The sequence below is a fragment of the Chiloscyllium plagiosum genome, chromosome 35 (genome assembly GCF_004010195.1).
Source record: "Chiloscyllium plagiosum isolate BGI_BamShark_2017 chromosome 35, ASM401019v2, whole genome shotgun sequence".
Lineage (NCBI taxonomy): Eukaryota > Metazoa > Chordata > Chondrichthyes > Orectolobiformes > Hemiscylliidae > Chiloscyllium > Chiloscyllium plagiosum.
In genome coordinates, this window is record NC_057744.1 from 21634646 (window position 1) to 21656756 (window position 22111).

The 22111-nt window shown below is 39.1% G+C and overlaps 1 protein-coding gene across 9 annotated transcripts in view; it reads right to left on the reverse strand.

Moving 5' to 3' along the window:
- The window catches only part of si:ch211-286b4.4 (zonadhesin), a 187000-nt gene that overhangs the window by 101169 nt on the left and 63720 nt on the right, over positions 1 to 22111 (reverse strand). For 7 of the 9 annotated variants that reach the window (XM_043676792.1, XM_043676797.1, XM_043676794.1 and 4 more), the window contains 13 exons: positions 21479 to 21640; positions 20182 to 20388; positions 18938 to 19117; positions 17865 to 18014; positions 16298 to 16420; positions 15234 to 15368; positions 10162 to 10386; positions 9238 to 9369; positions 5393 to 5557; positions 3391 to 3513; positions 2584 to 2761; positions 1210 to 1358; positions 629 to 820 (listed from right to left, as the gene is read on the reverse strand). In XM_043676792.1, the coding sequence (XP_043532727.1) occupies positions 629 to 820; positions 1210 to 1358; positions 2584 to 2761; positions 3391 to 3513; positions 5393 to 5557; positions 9238 to 9369; positions 10162 to 10386; positions 15234 to 15368; positions 16298 to 16420; positions 17865 to 18014; positions 18938 to 19117; positions 20182 to 20388; positions 21479 to 21640 (2121 nt within the window). The remainder of the gene's footprint in view (positions 1 to 628; positions 821 to 1209; positions 1359 to 2583; positions 2762 to 3390; positions 3514 to 5392; positions 5558 to 9237; positions 9370 to 10161; positions 10387 to 15233; positions 15369 to 16297; positions 16421 to 17864; positions 18015 to 18937; positions 19118 to 20181; positions 20389 to 21478; positions 21641 to 22111) is intronic. The other 2 variants (XM_043676791.1, XM_043676793.1) reach the window with 2 other exon arrangements.

The window sequence follows — 22111 nt, forward strand, 5'->3', positions numbered from 1 at the left end:
TCTTCCTGACCTCTCCGCCCCCACCCCACTCCGGCCTATCACCCTCACCTTGACCTCCTTCCACCTATCGCATTTCCAATGCCCCCCCCCCACCGCCCTCCCCCAAGTCCCTCCTCCCTACCTTTTATCTTAGCCTGCTGGACACACTTTCCTCATTCCTGAAGAAGGGCTTATGCCCGAAACGTCGATTCTCCTGTTCCTTGGATGCTGCCTGACCTGCTGCGCTTTTCCAGCAACACATTTTCAGCTCTGATCTCCAGCATCTGCAGTCCTCACTTTCTCCTTCATCATTGGAATTGCCAAAGCAAGTTCTAAACTTATCAGTATTTTCACTTCATTAATGTTAGTGTAAAGTATCCCCTAGTGTGTTGTAATCAACTTTCCTATTATGATGTGCAATGATTGGGAACAGGTCATTTGGGGAAAAATATTGTATGAAAACAGCTGCTACTTTAATTGCGTAGGCTTAGAAGGAGCAGTGGATATGTTGACAACATTTGTCAAAATTTGTACAATTTCTTAAGTGACTAAACTAATTTTATGTTTAATAGTTTTTTCCCCTTATACTGCCTCAGAATCTTGCCTACATATAAGGATTTACTTAGATCCAGCTGTTAGTCATTTTTACCATCACAAAACTGTCCACTCAGACAAGGCTGGCAGTCTGATTCTTTTTCGTTACCAGAGCTGTTGCTGCAAGTACCAGGTAGACATGGCACAGGAATGGTCGTACTGTTTGGGCAGTAAAAACCAGCAGGGCAGATATGTTGGTCAGGCTGAGTGGAGGCAGCATCACAGTAATATCCTGCAAAACATTCATCTGTGGCAAGAGGAGGAAATAATAATCAGAACTGGCACAGTCCTCCTTTTACTCCAGAACATAATGTTTGTACAATAACCCATCCCAGAATGCAAGGGAGCCGTTCATTTAAAGGCGACTGGAGCAATGTAATTTGAGGAAAGTAGAAATTGTTCTTACAACAATTAGCTTACAAAAGTATTGGAGCAACAGCAGAATAAGATCACAATAAAATACTAGCCAATTTACATTTGTTGTTCAAGGAGATTTTAAGCACATTAGAACTACAGCTTTTCTGTTCAGATAAACCACTTATCCTTATCATTGTTCTTTTTGTAAATGTTCTGAAATTTTAATGGACATTTTGATTCTACTGTAAGTTACATATAAAACATTAAGAAAGAACAAACCTGTTGGAATACTAAGTCCTGGATTTGAACAGTATTTCCCTCCATCACATGGTAGTGGAGTAGATGATCCAGTTGGACAGTAATACCCAGCTGGGCAAAGCCCACCCATCACATAATGTTGTTTGAAACACCACTCGTACCTAGTAAGGCTATCAAAATAATAAATAAGTGGAATAGTTTGCGGAGGTTTGAACTTATTTAGAACTTTGAGGACAAAAAAAGAATTAGATTACTAAAGCTGGCATAAAATGTCCAGCTAGTAATCAGAATATAGTACAACATGTACTATAGGAGAGTGAAAAATTATGGGGAAAGGCAGGAAATTAGGGGTAAAGCCATGATTGGATGCTAAGCAGGCTCAAGGGGCCTTATAACCCAATCATATTCCTATTTTCTATGTTCTTGAAGTACCAGAAGCAGGAATGCTAGATACAGCAGCATTTCTGATTATACTAATGAGCTCAATTAAATTATACCTTGTTAAAAGAAGAAACATTTGATAAGCACTGTCTTCTGATATAGTCATGGAGCCATACAGCCATGGAAACAGACATTTTGGCCCAACCAGTCCACATGGAACATATTCTTGATCTAAACCAGTCCCACCTGTTTGCACTTGGCCCATATCCCTCCAAACCTTTGTTATTCAACTTCCCCAAATGTCTTTTAAACATCATAACTGTACTTGCATCCAGCATGCTCTCTGGCTGTTCATTCCACAATATGATTGGGTTATATTGGGTTTTTCACTCTGTGTGAAAAATGTTGCCCCTCATGTCCTTTTCAAATCTTTGTCCTTTCACCTTTAAAATATATCCCTGAGCCTGTTGTTTTGCTCTTCCCTCAATCTAAAAAGATTGCTAGGTAAGGCTAGATGAGAATGTTGATTAACAGACAAATCAAATCAATGAAGGTCTTTGGAAGCTTATAATTGAATTATACCTCTTAAATTGGATACACCGTAAATTGCCATAGATATTTGGAAGGGGAAGATCAGAAGGAAAGGAGTTGAAAACAAGCATGCATCGGATTTATACACAATATATTGGACAATCACCATGAAGCAGCTTGATAAGGTTGAGTCTCAGAAGTATTGAACTTAATATTCCATACATTTTCTGATGTGATTACAAGAAACCATTCAGACTGTTTCCATCAACAAGGCAAGGTCGAGAAATTTCAACTGAATCCAGATCCATTTAAACATTTGTATACAATTGCTGCAATGTTAAAATACTTCCAGCAGCTATTTTGAATAGTATCTATCTGCATCTTAAAATTTAATGACAGAGATCCATTTTCAGGCCATATGAAACAAAGTGTACCTGATAGTTTTTAAATACAGTAGAACAAAAGGAGGATTTCAGCACTTACTCTGAGGTGGAATTCAACGAGATGTTAGACGTTAAATGACTTGGTGTTGGTTTATTAGTTGTGGATCCTCCAGTACAGTAATAACCTGCAGCACAAAGCCCAGAGGGTTCCAAGAGACCAGATCCACTACAGTACTGTCCTGCAGGGCATACCAGACATTCTCTCTCACTTCTGCTGCCTGAAGGAAGATAAAATATTTGTCTTAGTGCTGAGGTGGCTCAAGACACCCTGCATTAACTCATTGCCCTGCTATAAAATGTAACACCAAAAGCCCACTACATTTACAGAAACATTTTCTCTCAGTGAAATCACCAAATTTTTTTCAGTAATTCCAAACAAGTTCCACAAGATTTTATTAAAAAATAAATGCAGTTTTCCTAAATTTTTAGATTTTTTTTAAGATTAGATTACAGTGTGGAAACAGGCCATTCGGCCCAACAAATCCACACCGACCCGCCGAAGCGCAACCCACCCATACCCCTTCATTTACCCCTTACCTAACACTACGGGCAATTTAGCATGGCCAATTCACCTAACCTGCACATCTTTGGACTGTGGGAGGAAACCGGAGCACCCGGAGGAAACCCACGCAGACACAGGGAGAACGTGCAAACTCCACACAGTCAGTCGCCTGAGGCAGGAATTGAACCTGGGTCTCAGGCGCTGTGAGGCAGCAGTGCTAACCACTGTGCCACCATGCCACCCACTGTCAAATCCTATCAGAAAATCATGGACTGATCACAGTAAGCTCACAATGTGAGAAACAGTTTGATGTTTCTATGTTTACAATATTGATGATTATAATACCTGACTGGCCATTGTATGTTCCTGGAGGGCAGGGATATTGAGTGCCTTCCTCTGTTGCAGTGGGGCAATAATAACCAGGTGGACAGAGTTTAGGAATCATTGAAGTGGGAGGGCAGTAATATCCTGCAACAACAGTTAAATTGTGATGGTAATTTTAGATGCTCTGAATACACTTGTGAAAAATATGTAAAAATCACAAGAGCAGGTTTAATAGATTAGATTCCAAACAGTGCGGAACCAGGCCCTTCGGTCCAACATGTCTGCACTGGCCCTCTGAGGAGCAACCCACCCAGACCCCTGACTAATGCACCTAACACTATGGGCAATTTAGCATGGCTAATTCACCTAATCTGCACATCTTTGGACTGTGAAAACCGGAGGAAACCGAAAACTGAAGAAACCAGAGCACCCGGAGGAAACTCACGCAGACACGGAGAGAATGTGCAAACTCCACACAGACAATTGCTTCGGCGGGAATTGAACCCGGGTCCCTGGCACTATGAGGCAGCAGTGCTAACCACTGAACACTGTGCCGCCCCTATGGAAACACTAGTTTTCGGACCACTGCTCCTTCATCAGGTAGCTGTGGAGCAGGACCATAAGACACAGAATTTATAGCAAAAGATTAGTGTCATGCAACTGAAATGATAAGATTAGACAAGTCTAGATTGCTATTAAGTCTTTCATCTTTTAGAATAGGTTGCAGGTTTTGGTTCATTAATATGTAAATCCCAGATTTGTTCAATATATCATTTTCAGCTAGAACTTCCAAACAAATCTGTTGGACTATAACCTGGTGTTGTGTAATTTTTAACTTTATCCATTCCAGTCGAACACTGGCTCTTCCACATCTTAAAAAAAAGAGACAGTGGGAGTGATCATTTTCAGTTGTAGTCTGCAATATTATAATCAAACATTTTGATCACATGATTAAGACAAGTCCACTGCATGATGGATGGACTGAATACGACAGCCCTTTCTGCATATCATTCATGATTGTGAACTTAGTAACAGCTATTTAAATAATTTGCCTTGGATAAGTTGTATTATCAATGTTGAGATTGAAAACAACTAGCTCCATACCAAATTTGTTTGCGTCTCTAATCCTCCTGTAATTGAATCAAAGACTTAAAACATTTCCACCTTCAATAATAAATGATTAATTTACTAATTATAATGCTGGCAGTTTGAGAGGTTGCAAGTAAAATGATTGCAAACAGAAAAATTTAAAAATAAAGGATATGATCAGACCACTTATCCTTCGGGTAGCCCCTTTAAAATCAATTGAGAAGAACTGAATGCTATGAAGGTATGAACAAGGAACAGGATAAGGCCATTCAGTCCCTCAAGTTTGCTCTGCCATTTAATAAAATCATGGGTGATCCGACTGACACCTCAAATCCACAATCCCATCTATCCCTGATAACCTTTTACATCCTCACCAAGATTTTATCTACCTTTGCCTTAAAAATGTTCAAAGATTCTTCAACGACTACCTTTTCAGGAAGAGTGTTCCAAAGACTCAATCATTAGAGGAAACTTTTTGCATCATCTCAGTTTTAAATGGGTGTTCTCTGAACTTTAAGTGATGATTCCTAGATCTAGGCTCTCCAATAAGAGGAAATACCCTGCTCACACATACCCTGTCGGGACGCCTCAGGCATATGGTTCAATCAAGTAATCTCTTACTCTTCAAAGCTTCATCAGATCTAAACATAATATATTAATATTCATGAAGCAATATGAAAGTGCAAAATAAAAGGTCAAACGTAACAAAAATAGCATAATCAACATAGCACTATAAAAATTAAGCAAACACTCAAATTACACTTACTCAACAGGGAGCTGTGGAAATTGCTGCAGGTGTCAACACTTCTGAAACCATAGCAAGATCAATTAGAAGGAAGGATGAGGGAGCAGCAACCTGTTGCATATGTAGAATAACATAGAAAGATACAGCATCTCTAAAAGGATAGATGTTAATCACTTAAAGATGTTTTACCTGCTGGGCAGGTTTTACAATGCTCCAGTCCCTCCTCTTCAGTATAGGTTCCTGGTGGACATGTTTGTGGTAGAACTGATCCTGAGGGACACTGTTGCCCAGTACCACACTTTCCACCTTTGCCCAAGAAGATCTGGGTAGGACCAGGATTGGGAACGTTCACTCCTGCAAACACAGAAGAACTAAAATCCTTCTCAATGATTTCAGAATTATCCCGATGCTTTATTTCCAGTTTCTTTTTTCATATGACTGCTTTTCCATCTCAAGTTTCTAAATAATATGCTTCAACAAAGTCTTAGTGTTTATTTTAAGATGCGGATAGAATTACAACATTTAAAAGACATCTGGATGGATACATGATTAGGAAAGATCTGGAAGGATATGAGCCAAGGGCAGGCAGATGGGAATAATTTAGTTTGGGATTAAGTTTAACATGGACTAGTTGGATTGAAGGATTTCTATATAGGAGCAGAAGATGGCTATTTAATCCATTGAGTTGGTTTGGCCATTCAGTGAAATCATGACAGATTTGAATCCTCAGCTCTAATTTCTTACCTTTTCTACATATCCCTTGATTCCTATATTGATTTTAAAAAAGTCTAATACAGTCTTGATAGTCTTACAATACAGCTTTGACAATCTTCTGTGATAAAAAATTCCATAGGTACCTTCTTAGAGAAGAAATTTCTTCTCACCTCTCCTCTCAATGTGTGACCAAAACTGTTTACAGTATTCTAAGTGTTATCTTACTGCTGCTTTGTATTGTTTTATCAAGATTTCCCTAATTTATGTTCCACCCCGTGGGAAATAAAAGCCAACATTTGATGTGCCTTTCATATTATTTGCTAAACTTGAATACTTGCTTTTTATGATTCATGAATAAAGACTCCGAAATGTCTCCATTCTGGAACTTTCTGCAGTCTTTCTCCATTTAAATAATATTCAGCTCCTCCATTTTTCCTGCCAAAGTGCTTTATCTCACATTTTTTGACATTATATCACACGTGCTGAGTTTCTTGCCCTTTCATTGACATGGTGCGGCACGGTGGCTCAGTGGTTAGCACTGCTGCCTCACAGTGCCAGGAATCCAGGTTCAAGCCCCATCACAGGGTGACTGTCTGTGGGGAGTTTATACATTCTCACTGTGTCTGCAGGGGTTTCCTCCCACAATCCAAAGGTCTGGTGAATTGACCATGCTAAATTACCCAAAGTGTTAAGTGTGTTAAGGGTAAATGTTGGGGGGTGGGTTGGTGTGGAATTGTTGGGCCGAAGGGACTGTTTCCATACTATACGGAATCTAATCTAATCAGTTAGCCTGCAGACTCTGTGCTATTCCCACCACTTCTCCTCCGACCTCGTATTGTGCCATCCAAAAATTGGCTAAAAATAATCATGGACTCTGCCTCCATCACCTTTTTGGGAAGAGAATTTAAAAGCTTTGTGATTCGCAGAGGAAACACTTTTGTACCATCTGTTTTAAATGGTCAAACCCTTGATTTTTAAGCAGTGATCCCTAGATCCTCCCAAAAGAAGAAACATCACTCGGAGTACCCATGATACTTATATCCTTGAAAACTCTCATGTTCCTGCTTTGTTTCAAAGTCTGGATGTCTTGCAAAGATGTTTACTGGGAGTCTCCAGTGATCCTCTGTGATCATGGCTGATAACTCCATGGCACAAGCACCAGATTGAGGTTGAATGTCGATAAAGCTGCCTGTTATTCAATCAGGGTCATGGTGGAGTAGAGGGCAGGCCCATTGAAGATAAGAATATGATGCTTAGGTTGGTCTGGGGTACACTCCTTGGAGAGAATGCTGCATAATCTTTGCATGCTGTGCTTTGCCCAACTAGAAGATTCAAAAAGAGAATGTGATGGACTGAAGAGCTAGGCGAGCAGTAACAATCTTCTGAAGAGAAAGACAAGGAAACTGAATAGGAGTGTCATCATCTTCTGCATGATATATTGTGCATCACTAGTGTAATAAGCCAGTCAGGACTTATTTGACATTTGGTTCCAATAGAATATCACGATTTTTCACCAACTTTAAATCTGTTGTTGCTCAAATGGCCAGCCATTCCTGTCCATTCCTGTCTATTCCAAGAAGCAAGTACAGCTTTCCTGTCTTTGATTTTTCTTTGTCTTTGTTGTTTCTGAATTACCCGCTATCAGAGAATGTGAGCTGGGTTAGACCGTCATGAGACACGTTAGATTTACTTTACTACTGATGTGTTGTTGCAGTGGTACTCCTGCTCAGTATGAAAGGAACCACAGGTTTTGACATTTGGTGCATGTGCTTGGCTGAGGAACCAATGGCGTGAAGCTACCACCTGTAGGATTATGACTGAATGCCTCTAAGTCAGAATCCTACCTGAACGTAACAATACCCTAGGCCTGTGGATCACTGATTGGCCTGGGATAACTGACTTCGGCCAGTGCAAAATGCCTGAATTCGATTCAGGGCAGGAGCAGGGCCATACGTTGGCCACGTCTCTCCTGTAAACATACAGCGTGTTCCTGGGAAACATGGTGCTAGATCATTCATAGACAACATGATTCTGGCTCAAGGTTTCATAAGTAACAGAGCATCTACCTCGCTGGGATCCACTGAAAGTCATCTCTCAAGCCAAAACAAAAATCAGAAAAAACAAAAGGAAAACTAAATCAGTGGCTCAGTGGTTAGCACTGCTGCCTCACAGCACCAGGGACTCAGATTTAATTCCAGCTTTGGGAGACTGTCTGCATGGATTCATATTCTCCCTTGTGTCTGTGTGGGGTTTTTCTCCTGGTGCTCCAGTTTCTTCCCTCAGTTCAAAGATATGCAGACTAGATGGATTAGCCACGGAAAATCCAGGGTTACAGGGATACAGTAAGAGGGTGGGTCTGAGTGGGGTGCTCTTCAGAGGGCTGGTGTGAACTGGATGAGCAGACAGTCCTGTTTCCAAACTGTAGGGATTCTACGAATAGAATTTAGGAAAGGGTAGCTGTCCCTTGGACAGGGTTTTAAGATGGGATGATGCTAAGAATGGGTAATCATTTGTATCTTCGTTCTTAGAGAACAATTCAATTACAAATGTGCAATTGTAATTGCAATAACACATCTTATGCCACATATATGCCTTCAGAAGCCTTTTTTTCAATCCCCTCCTATGTTCACTGCAAAGTGCAGCTCTTTGGTAGTGTTTAACTTGGTGCCTGACTGGGCTTTAAAAATGTTGCTGGTGATAGGAATCCTGGAAGCTCCCGCAGTGGCAGGGTACTACAGCTGTAGAGCAGTGTTGGTGCAGCAGAGCTGGTGTAGAGATGTGGTGCAGAGATAATGAAGTGAGCTGTTGAGAATCGAGAGAGAAGATTCACTGGGGGCTCAGGGAGGGAAATCCCCCACACGTAACCAATTTATAGTAAAATTCAGCCCATTAACTCCATGTCTCTCCATGCAGCTGCAGCCAAACCTGCAGAGAATTTCCAGCACTTTTTGTTTTCACTTCAGATTCCCAGAAACTGCAATATTTTGCTCTGGTATTGATACTATTTGGCAATTCAATTTGTTAAACAGAGAGAATTTGAATAGGTCTGGTTCCCAGTAAAGAGAATTTAAACATATGGATAAATTACTTTTCCTCTCCTGGAGGCAAGATATCTCTCTGGAACAAAATTTCTCACTAAAAATATTGAAGAACTCAAGTATATGAATATGATTATTAGTGACGGGTTGTAGAATTTCAAAATCACAATATCTAAAATATATTCACACTGACAATGCTCCTATCATTTATTCTAAGGTTTTCGCCTTTCATTATTGCTTTGACAGACTCTGGCTTGGATCTAAATTCTATTTTCCTTTTACCTGAGATGCAGTAATGTCCAGGATCACATTTCCCTTGTGGTGAAGAAAGACCATCTCGCGCACAATAGAATCCCCCTTTACATTGAAAGCAATCATTCTCTTCTTTCAAACCCATACGTCCACCATATGTTCCTGAGGTAAAAAAAAAGTACATCTCTCTAAGTTATTTACGTACTTGTTGAATTTTAATTGAAAAAAAATTACAGAGAGTTGAAGGAGTTTAAATTCTTGTCAACAGTAGCCTTAAAAAAAAAACGGAAGTGGATAAAGACGGAAAGAAAGTAAAGAATTCAGATCATGTCTGACCAGCAGCTTCGTAGGTCTAATTCTATAGTTCCTTCAAGCCACCACAGGAATGATGGGCTGAGCAATTGCAAACTTGCTACAAGACTCTGATTAAGATCATAAAAGACTGTAACAAGAGTTGTGCATATGGTCTACTCAGCCTCCACTGCCATTCAATATAATCAAGATTAAAACTGAACATTTTTTTTTAACCTGTGTTATCCCTATATCCCTCAATTTTATGAATGAAGGATTTGCTTTAATCACTTTCCTACTATTATATTTAAAACAGAAAAATAATTCCTATATTTAGATAAAAATCTGCCATAACACCACTGACCCTCTTGTTTGGCAGAAAGACAATTCGAAAACAATTCATTTTGGCACGATCAACAACTGCTAAATTTGTCAGATGAGATTGGAAACAATCATACCGCAAGACTACAATGAGCAGGAAAGTCCAATTCCAAGTTTACTTAAATTTGAAATAGTTTAAACTATGGTATTTACAATTGCATTTCATAATTACTGTGAAATAATATATTTAACAAAAGTTCAGCTGTTTATTTGAAATATATAAATCGTAATGATCATGCTGAAACCAACGTCACAAAGCAATTATATTTGTCTCCTACTCACCTGCAGGGCAAGGTGCAATGTCTGCTCCTGTACCTTCAGGACAATAAAATCCTAATGGACATGGATTAATCTTCTTGCCATAGATACAATAAAATCCTGCAGGACACACAACACACTTTGTTCCACCACTATGATTCAGGAAGGTCCCAATTGGGCAAGGGACAGGTTTATGGGTTCCAGCTTGACAGTAAAATCCTTCAGGGCAAACACCTCCATTTTCACCATCTGAAATAAAGCAACTTATTAGGGATACAAGTAATAACTTTTATCTGTGCTGAATGATTTTATAGCTTTCCACCTTCACTGATTAGATTATAATTGACAATATCAGCAATGATGTTAGGGATAGCTTTGTGCTATGATCTGGTTAGGAACTATCAATGTTTAAAAATAAATCTGTTCTCTTGTTTTCACTAGATCAACTATATCACAAGATGTAACTTTCTTTTAACAAAGCAAACATTATTATATAAAAGACTCAGAGTCACAGAGGTGTACACACAGAAACAGACACTTCAGTCCATGCCAATCAGATATCCTAATTTAATCTACGGCCCATATCGCTCTCAACCCTTTCTATTCAGATGCCCATCCAGATTGCTGTAATTGTACCAGCCTCCAACATTTCCTCTGGCAGCTCATTTCATATGTGTACCACCCTCTGTGTGAAAAAGCAGCCACTGAAGTCTCTTTTATATCTTTCCCCTCTCACCCTAAACCTATGCCCTCTAGTTCTGGACTACCCAACCCCAGGGAAAAGACTTTGTCTATTTATCCTACCCATGCTACTCATGATTTTATAAACCTGTATAAGGTCACCCCTCAGCCTCCGACACTCCAGGAAAAACAGCCCCAGCCTGTTCAATCTCTCCCTATAGTTCAAACCCTCCAATTCTGGCTACATCCTTGTAAATCCTTTCTGAACCCTTTCAAGTTTCACAATATCCTTTTGATTGGAGGGAAAGCAGAATTGCACACAATATTTCAAAAGGCGGCCTAACCAATGTCCTGTACAGCCGTAACATGACCTCCCAACTCCTGTACTCAATACTCTGTCCAATAAAGGAAAGCATACCAAATGCTTTCTTCACTATCCTATCTACCTGTGACTCCACTTTCAAGGAACTATGAACCTGCACTCCAAGACCTCTTTGTTCAGCAACACTCCCCAAGACCTTACCATTAAGTGTATCAGTCCTGCTCTGAATTGCCTTTCCAAAATGCAGCACCTCGCATTTATCTAAATTAAACCCCTCTGTCACTCCTCAGCCTTAAGCAAGCTATTCATGCTAAGCATCCAGGTTTATTTTCTACTTTCCTCAAGAATTCCTGTCCATACACATCCATCTTAAAGTGATAATGTTCCATGGAAGTAATTGGTAACTATATCACTGTCATCTGGAAAATTCTCCTTAGCTCCAGCCGTTACTTGAAACTTTAAATGACTCTCCTGAGTGTGAAGGCCCCAGCCCCTTATTCATGGTAATTTTCAAAGATTGCCAAACTAATCTGATTACTTTATTTTCCAACAAAACACTATGAGGCCTACTGTAGATTATCATCTAACTTTAAATTTTCTTGTTTATGTTCCCTCAATATTCAAACTGATTTTAATCTCTATCCCTGTTCCATGCAATTAACGAAGAGGCAAATGCTCTTTATGCTTACAGCACAGGTCTAGCATTGTTATTTTGACTAATGTATGTAAGTGACCTGCAAAGCACACAAGTTCTGAAGTGCAACAAACAATCTCTCCCAGAAAACAACCAGATAAATTGAGAGTAGAGAGCTTTCCTACTTCGTCCATCTTCAGGCCAAATCACCCTGGTCTGGACTATTGTTAAGACAATCTTTAATCTAATTATCACATATTTACAATTTCTCCAGCTAAGTAAACCCATCTAGGTGAAAGTGAGGACTGCAGAAACTGGAGATCAGAGTCATGATTCGAGTGGTACTGGAAAAGCACAGCAGGTCAGGCAGCATCCGAGGAGCAGGAAAATCAATGCCGATTTTCCTGCTCCTCAGATGCTGCCTGACCTGCTGTGCTTTTCCAGCATCACTCTAATCTTGACATGTAAACCCACCTGCTGATTTATAGATTATATGTCTATTTCAACCTATGAAACAAAAAAGGGCAATCTTCAGAACTGCCTTTTTTTTTCAGGTGTTCTGGCAATCACAAAAGCCCAAGCACATTTTAATAATCTCCCCTTTACCATAATAATTATTCCAGAACTAAACTATTCCTCTAAACATATTTGAAATGAACTATGAATTGCACCCAAGAGCCAATCACACAGTTGCTAGCAGACAGAAGGCCTTTGTCACTGATAATTGGTTATCATTGTACAGATCAGTCAGCTACTTCTTGCTGGCTAAATTTCATTTTGTATACACCTCTGGCTCTAGTCCATCGCCAGTCCTTCCCTCATTGCTTAAATAAGCAGCTGTCTAAACAGCATTTACAACGTGCGCCAAGTAACTTGTTTTTAAAAAATGCACCAATCCTTTCAATAATCTTTGGTTTTAAAACCATTCACTTCCCATTTCAGTCCATTAAAAAATACAGAAAAATGATAAGACCTTTATGTGTGTCAGTACTGTTACTCGTGATAGGATCTCACTTCAATCAGGCTGCCTAACTGAGATTTTACTTCTCTCATCAAAGGATAATTTTTTAAAACCCCAGAGAGTGTATAAATAGATGGGTTTAGCATCGTTATGGAATTATAGGATACTCCTGTTTTATTTTGCCTAACTTTGGAAACTCTTGCTGAAATTGTCTCCCATTTTAATTGAAGTATTGCATATACTCGAATTAAGAGGCTTCGACAAAGATGTGCATTGCTATTCAACAATGAGGCATTCTGATGCCTCACCATGTACAATATTACATTAATATTTAGTCTTCTCTGATTAAGCTTTGTGGTTATTTACCTATGCATCTTAAGATCTGTGCCACCTGAACTTGGAAGTTTTACAACTGTTGCTCTGACTCTCACAGACTTCAACCATGACAAATTGCCTGCCAGTATTGAACCAGTTGCTCTTGTGTCAAGTTTAAATTCCATTTCAAAGCTCTGCATTTTCAAATTCATGGTCTAGAATCTGTTTTGACTCACTTTGACCTCACTTTGGAATGCTGTTTTCACCGTTTATTCTGTATTCTTAACTTTTTGAACATTTCCCTTAGTGCATGATTTCCATTTTGCTGGAAATTTTCTTTTTGCAAGACCTTGTCTTTGTTTCTGAAGCGATGAAGACATAGTCAACTGGCAATATTTTCTAAAGTGTACCAACTGGCCATACTTCTAGCACTTACCACCCTTGGTAGACATTTGTTGTGTTTGTGATTCAACTTGTAGCCTAATCACTTGGAATATAATACATGACCAATGACATTGGTTACTATGCTTTTGGTGCAGTGCAGGCTTTTGGGAGTGTGATGATGTCACTTTGGGGCCTATCCATCCAACTATATTAGAAGAATTTCCAATGTTGCCTTGTAGTAGATTTTGGTTCCGGATTACTGGTTGCATGTGAATTAGATTGCCTGTTTCAGTATTAAATTCTCCTTGGAGTGTTCTTGTGGCATAATAGCTGTGTCCCTACCCCTGGACCAAGAGACCAAGTTCAATGTCCCCCTGTTCCAGTGGTCTGTAATAACATCTCTGAATGCATTATATAGAAATGTAGCTTAAATTCTCCTCAGATAATAGAAAATTGGAAAGCTTCTCATCCCCATCACTAACTACTATGGGGTCTCTAAATAATTCTGTAACTGCAAGACACTTTGAAGCGATATGAATCTGTTAGAAAGATTTCTATTGATCTCCCCCCATTGCTGAGATCTTTAATTAAATCTCACTGCCCTATCAAGTTTCATTGTTGGCCATTGTGGGATTCAAATCCATGTCCCCAGAACATTAGCCAGTCGTTCTGCCTTACTAATCTAGTGATATTACCACACCACAGGAACTTCCCATGACTCTGTACTGGAGCTGCTGTCCCCACAGACCATCATGCCTCACTGACCCTCTGAGGTTTTTTTTTAGTTTTCTCCTCTTCCTGTTGAAGGTTCCAATCCTGTGTTTTTTTTCTCCAAGGTACTGCCAGTTTGTTTCAAAGTATTTCAGGTTATTTTTCCACCTTTCAAAGACTTGACTCTCTGTAGTACTGCAACTGAATTTTTCTGAGGCCTTTCTTCATCATCAGATTCTTCTAGTTTTCCTGCTTCTTTTCCCACTATGTCTTCCATTGTCTACCTTTGGAGGCTTCTCTTTGCAGCTGTGACTGCTGGATCTTTTAACTTCAGCTGTTGGCTCTGGATATTCAGCCCATGGCTGTCACCATGCTTTAGTTTATGCTCTAAACCAATTCTCCTACCTACATAATGAGATACCAGTCTGATATCACATGCTGTGGGTGTCTGCACGTACACTGTCCCTGAGGCTACTGATCCTTATCTCCAAGAAAGGTATTTTTACTCCTTATGTGATGTGACACACCTTTATTTATCTGTGTACATAATATATTATCAAATAAAGCTCTCTAGTTTAGTATCTAAGACATTGCTCTTCAAATATTGATTCGTCATTGTAGACTGTAGATTCTAGACTCTTCTCTCTTCCTGATGCTAAGTTACTTTCTGTTTTACACATTGCTGTGTGACAGAGTTAAGCCCAAAAAAAATTGTTAAAAAACATAGGACAATTTTAGAAATGGTTGTTTGACTTGAAGCACGAGCCTAAACTCAACACTTAAATGAAAGAGGTTGTAGAGAAAAATAAATTCTGAGGATAAATTGCTAATTTTTTAATAATATAGACATTCTTATCAAATCTCAGCATTTGAGTTCAAGCATTGAAATATCTAGAGTTGCTACATCCATTAGTTAAAAATCATTTCTCTGGCCTGTTAGACTGTCTTCATTTAACATTGAAAATATAATTTATTTACTGTCAAAAGTCTGTGACAAGTAATAAATTTACCTCGGATAGATTATTGGAAAATTCTTTAGATATTTCAATTGAAAGAATTCATATTATAACAAACACTTTTACACATACCTTGTGGAGTAGGCTGGGAAGTGTGTCCTATGCAATAATAGCCTTCAAAACACAGGCCACTGGGTTGAATGAGGCCAATGTTTCCACAGTAATGTCCTGGATCACATGGCAAACAACCAGCCACTGAATCCCTTCCTACAGAAAGCACCGGATCATTCCCATGTTAGAAACAAATTAAATGCAAAGAACTGCAGATGTTGTCATTCGAAAACAAAAACAGAGTGCGCACAATTTTCCACCCTGCTAATTTACTTCAGAAATATGAGTTGCAACCCTTTTGATTTTCCAACTGTGTTGCACCCAGGCAAACATGTATGGCACTGAAAAGGGCTACCTGTGAACACCCGCACCAGAATTCATTACTTTATATTGCCAGACCATTTTACTTCTAGAAGAGTGTGGTGGAGAAACACAGCAGGTTGGTAGCAGCTGTTGAAAGAAAAACAGGGTTAACGTTTCAAAGAAGGGTGATGATTTGAGATGTTAGCTCTACTTTTCTCTCAACAGATGTTGCTGGACCTGCTGTGTTTCTCCACTACACTCTTTTAGAAATAAAATGGTCTGGCAATATAAAGTAATGAATTCTGATGCGGGGTGTTCACAGGTAGCCCTTTTCAGTGCCGTACATGTTTGCCTGGGTGCAACACAGTTGGAAAATCATATTTCTGAAGTAAATTAGCAGGGTGGAAAATTGGGTGCCTTTCAGACTTGTGCTCCAATCCAGTTGACTTTCCTCTTATGACTGACATCCGGCACCAAATGAACTCAAATGGAGATCTCTGCAAATATTTATGTTTACATATTAACAACTGCCATATGGATCTCAGAATCAGTTTTATTGGGAAGTTAACTAAAATCATGAGAAATTTGACATCAAAGGTTGCTGCTGACAGTCTATTATAATTTAATTATTTCTAAAATAGAACTATAGTGAACACGGAAGAGAAATTGCATATGTGTTGTGAAGCTAAGCATGTTGATATTGTACAGAGGATATTCTTTGTTATTTCACATATTAAAATGTTGAATATGATTTTGACTTATGTTTCATAAGTTACTTATACCTTCTGAAGGATTGTAGGTCCCAACTGGACAAGGCACTGGCCTCTCAGTCCCACTCACGCAGTAATAACCAGCAGGGCAAATAGCACCTTCAATGCCATTATCTGGATTTGGTGACTGAGCACCTGTAAAGATCAAGCAATGCACTGTAATCCCAAATAGTTAATGACATTTTTTTTCTTGTTATACCTAATAATTCAAAAGTAGATAATTAACTATGCAATATGTTCCAGAATTTTTCTCTCTCCCTTCAAAGGATCTTGAAATCATCAACAAAACGCAGCTTTGTACAGTATGAGTTTAGGTTCTAGATTCTGCACTTGCTGATACGCCCAATCATTCTCAGTTTGAAGAGATCACTGCTTGTGACTGACTCATTTTCACCCAAGATGCTACATTCAGTTATAATAAAACAAAGAACTGTGGTTGCTTGAAATCTGAAACAGAATCAGAAATTGCAGGAGAAACTCAGGTTTGTGGGGAGAAAACAGATTGAACGCTTCAGGTCTTCAGCACTGGGAAAAGCCTTTCAGTTGATGTCAATCCTCTGGTGAACGTCCTAGAATCTTCATTCAACAAACAGTCTCTCTAACTCTGGATTAAATGATTATTAATCACATTAAAACACACTGCAGTTAGATTGTTACTCTAAGCTAGAGAAAGACAATCTATTAATTTATATTTCTTATTGTATCATTGAGACATATGTTAAATTTGGCTGCCCAGGGAGAAGGTTGCAGGTCTCACTATGGTGCAAGTGTTACTACTACAAATTCATTCCATCATGTTTTAAATAGCTTTTTGAAAGGCTGCAGCAACATCTACCAGTTGCATTTTATTAAACGCCAAACACTATTTTGATGTATTACATTATTTGCGTGTAATGATAATTGTCTTCCTACTTCATGCCTAATACTTCACGTCATCTTTTTTGCCAAAGGGATTGTTAATAATGTCGTTGCTCCTGTTCGAAATGTAGGATAAAATTGTAGATGGATACACATTGTATCTATACACATCTTTATACCCTTAATTTAGAGAGGCAAATACAGATATAAATAATTTCACATCAGATAGCAAACAGTGCATCTTGCCCACCTTGTTTCTGATATATACATCAATATACATACAATAAGCACCCAAAATAAATTTGAAGCAATAAAATGATAAAAGAAAATCAAAACCTGAATATTTAAGCACAATCCTAGCTCCAGCCTCATTTTTTTTTAAAGTTAAGCAGCCTCAATGTTTTGTTTTCTCATTGTATTCATTGCAATATTCTAGGGTAGGATACATTTTGTACTGCTGAATACTGTATAAACTTGAATTAATCCAGTAATCAAGTAAATTGAACATGGTAAGTACTGGTATTGAACTAGCAGGAAGTGATAGTCTAAAAGTCAGTATGGCAAGTTATTAAATGCAATAAATCTGATCAATATACATGGAGAGAAGTTGCCTGGCAACCAATCTATTATGTACACAATCACCCAAAAGGGATAAGTTGCAAACATACACTTTTCAACATGCCCATGTTCAAAGGAAATATGTGAAGAAATTTGCTGTTACCTAGTCTGCAGTAATATCCTCTTGCACATGGACCCTGTGGGGCTGTCAATCCAGGACGACTACAGTGGAAGCCAGGATCGCAAGGGGTGCAATCACTTGGAGAAGTCAAACCAGTCTTATTGCTGTAGTGGCCAATTGGACAGTCAACACCTGCATTTTGTTTAAAAAAAAACATATTCAGATCAAATGGTTCATTTTTGTGAGCTTGATAAGCAAACATTTATCAGCCTTTGATTCTGTCATAAAGATTGGCTGCATTAACTACAACCCAACTAAATGACTTGTGGCACTCTCAAATTCCTGGTAATTTATTTTAAAGACTGGATAAATAATCAAAATGTGCTGCCCATGTAGCCTGTTCTCCAAACATCACTTTCCCTTGTCTAGGGTTATGTGTTGGGTCAGATCAAAGTCTGGCAAGCTTTATCCTATAATTATCTTATACTGAAATCAATAAGTAAGAGGGTTGGTATTTCCTTATATGGGCCTGTGTTGTCATTTCCTCTCAATATATATTATTCCATATTTGACCATATATCTGGGCAATAATCTGCGGTAATGATTAGAGCAGTATGGAAAATAATGACAGACAAGAACTAAACATAGTGACAAAGGAAAAAAGCAACTCTAGTGTCTTTAATGGAAAAAATACAAACATTTAAGAGGAGTAATAAAAAGTAAGGTATTTATTTTCAGAGATATTCTTTTGTGCAACCATTTGAAGTCACGTTGACAAGACCCTTAAGGGGAGCAAGCTGTGATAAGTAGTGCGTATTACAACTAAATACTGTTCCAAGTCCTTGCGCTCCCTTTTACCACTTAAAGAGCCCATTAGCACAATTTTCAAAAACTGCATTCATTTTTCATTACAGGAGTTTCACAATTGCAAGGCATTTATTTAGGGGAAGTGCTCATTTACAATATCCTACTTCAGTCCAAGCTTACCTATATAATTATCTGGCCCATAAATAATTCCAAACTATGTACACAACGCTAATAGAAATAAGCCAATGTTTTCATATATCAGGTATATATTTGCACAGATTTTGCTTTAAAATATGAAGGTTTCTTACCTGCAACAGAGCCTGCTTCACAGAACTTGCCCATTGGACAAATATCACCAGTGATGCCGTCAGTTGGATTGGGGTACATTGCTCCCCTGAAGCAATAAAAACCAGTCAGACAGAAACCAGAAGGTTTAATCAGACCTTCTTGACCACAGAACTGCCCCGGGGGGCAAAGGTCACACTCGGCTAGAAACAGAAAAAATTCTTCGAATAAGCTTTTTTAAAAAATCTAGATTGTACACAAGAGGACACAGAAGTGGGAGCAATTGAAGATGGCAGTGATAGAGACAGTTATTAGCATGTAATAGTTCCATTATTTTAAGTATTTAGTGCTTAAATACACTGAATCATGAACAGGTGAATGTTCAAATTGGCTGCAGGACATAAACAGATATACAGATCAGAGCCAATTGTTAGGTACAGCACTTTTGATTGGAAACACTGTTTGCAGGTAGCACACAGAAGTTGAAAGCATTAAACCTCCACAGAAAGAAACAGGAGCCTGCACGTATAACTATGATTTCACTGGAAGCAGTTCAGAGAAGATTCACGCTGTCCTCACAAATGACAAGGTCCCTGTCACTAGTGAATACTGAAACAAAGTGTTCACTAAAGATCTCCCCTACCTCCTCTGACTCCAGGCACAAATTCCCTCCACTATCCCTGATTCATTATGACTGAAATGAGAAGGAATTTCTTCACTCAGAGGGTGCGAGTCTTTGGAATTCCTTGCCACAGAGCACTGTGGGGGCAGAGTTCTTGTGCATTTTGTAGGCTGAGATAAATATATTCTTGATAGTAGGGGAATCCAGGTTTACAGGGAACAGGCAGGAAAGTGGTTGTCAGGAATGCTGGATGAGTCATGATACTAGTGAATGGTGGAGCAGGCTCAACTAGCCAAATGGCTGCCTACTTATTCCTTTTTCTTGTGATCTTATGGTCCAAATGTCATTCACCTTTAGGAGTCACCTCAATGGACTCAACCCAGCTCCTGTTGAGGAGTCCAGCTTAACCTGACACAATTGGCAACTTAACATAACTGGGCACTAATTGAGATGCCAACACTGTCAGAAGAACAGGAGCAGGATATTGACAAAGATTATTCTGATGAAATACAGCATTTTTAAAAAAACAAGCACTAGATTTATTTGTTGCCCTTCAGAACAGACATAGTGCTAGATTGACCGCCCTCTTCTGCCACAATACCATTATTTCTTCGTAATGAACAGTTCTTGAGCAGAAGTATTTACCTGCTGAGATTTGTCCTTCTTTGTTGCTGAAAGTTCCAGGAGGACATTTGTACTGGGTACCAAATTCTGTTCTTGGTGGACAGAAATGCCCAGGTGGACATCGCTGAGGGGCTTCGACTCCCCACTTGTCCAATTCAGATGTATAGCAGTAGCTTCCAGCAGGACAAGGATTACACTCAAACTGGCCTTGCAGTGCTTGATAGAAACCTATTAATCACAAAGATTGTTGTGAGTATTATTAGCCATGGAAAAGGAAATACTTTGATAAAGAACCTAAAAGAATTGCTGGTTAGCTACCCAGTTCTGGTTGGTTTCTTATATCTACACTGGGTGTTAAGTTAACCAAATTATCATGGGCAGCATTTCCAAAAAATATTACTGCTACACAGGAAGACAAGAGGGCAATTTAGAGAAAACCAACACCTTAAGATTCCCTTCAAAATACACAATATCCTGACTCGGATATACTGAAGTACACTCATTGCCTCTGGACCAACATTCTGCAATTTCTTACCAAACAGCATTGCAAAAGTACCTGCATCACATGCACTGCATAAAAAAGTGTAAACAGAGAAAATCATCTTTACTTGTCAGAGAATTGGGTACAAAGAGATTAATTTAAAAATATAATGAAAAACCTAAAATCCGGTGTGAATCAGATGCATTCTTTTCATAAAACAGCATGCTCCTTGATGTCAAGCCAATTAAGATATTTTGAAAATGGATTTAAGGATCAAACTATTAAAGAAGATCAGGAAAGAGCAGTAAAGATCCATATACCCCTACTCAGGTGTACAGAATCACCAAATGCAGCAAAATTCACAAGGCAGAAGGAACAGCTTTGATAGAATATCTTTGACTTTCCTTCCATTTTGAGTTAGTGGATTTTATCGATGTGTACTTCACTCTACTGTTACATTCACTGTGCCTCGATGGTCCAATACAATTGGGCACAGGATGAGAGAAATCATCCTTCTAATTTAGTTGACGAAACAGAAAGATCAATTGAATTCATGACTTCAACTTATGAGTTTTATGGATGAATTTGGTGATCTCCAGAGGAGATATTTAGGTTCTCTCATTCTGAGAGAGGTAAAAGAGCTGATTTGTCTACCATCAAGTTATGATTGAAGTCATAAGCTCAATCTACCTATTAGACAAAGTAAGACGGAGAAGGAAATAGAAGCAATGGCCAAGGTAACTCAATTGAGCAGGGTGAATGCAGAAAACAAACAAAAAAAATGCATATACATTCACTAAATTTCTGGATAGTTTTCTTTTAATAGAAGTAGTTTACCTCCTGGACAAGGGTCAGGACTGGGACTTCCTGCTGGACACCTGGACCCAGGAGGACATGAAAGGTTTGCTGGGGTGGGAGCACTCTGGCCTCCTGGGCAGTAATAACCAGATACACAGAGGCCAGTTGGATGAAACAGCCCAATGCCTTCACAGAAGAATCCTAAAAAAAACCCATCAGTATCCATCTCATTTTAATAAAACAAAATAGTTTACCAGTAGAGTCATAGAGTTGAATAGTGTGGCGCTGGAAAAACAGCAGGTTAGACAGCATCCAAGGAGCAAGAGAGTCGACGTTTCAGGCATAAGCTCTTCATCAGGAAGGTGGAGGGGGGAGATGGATGAGAGATAAATAGGAAGGTGGGGATGGATGCAGGTGGGAGTAGTAAGAGTGACAGGTCAGTGGGTAGGGTGGAGCAGATAGGTGGGAAAGAAGATGGACAGATAGGACAGGTCAAGAGGGCAGTGTCGAGTTGGAGGGTTGGATCTGGGATGAGGTAGGGGAGAGGAAATTCGCAAACTAGTCAAATCGATGTTGCCGTATGGTTGATGGCGGAAGAAAAGGTGTTCTTCCTCCAGTTGTCGGGTGATTTGGATTTGGTGGTGGAGGTAGGCCAGGACTTGCATGTCCTTG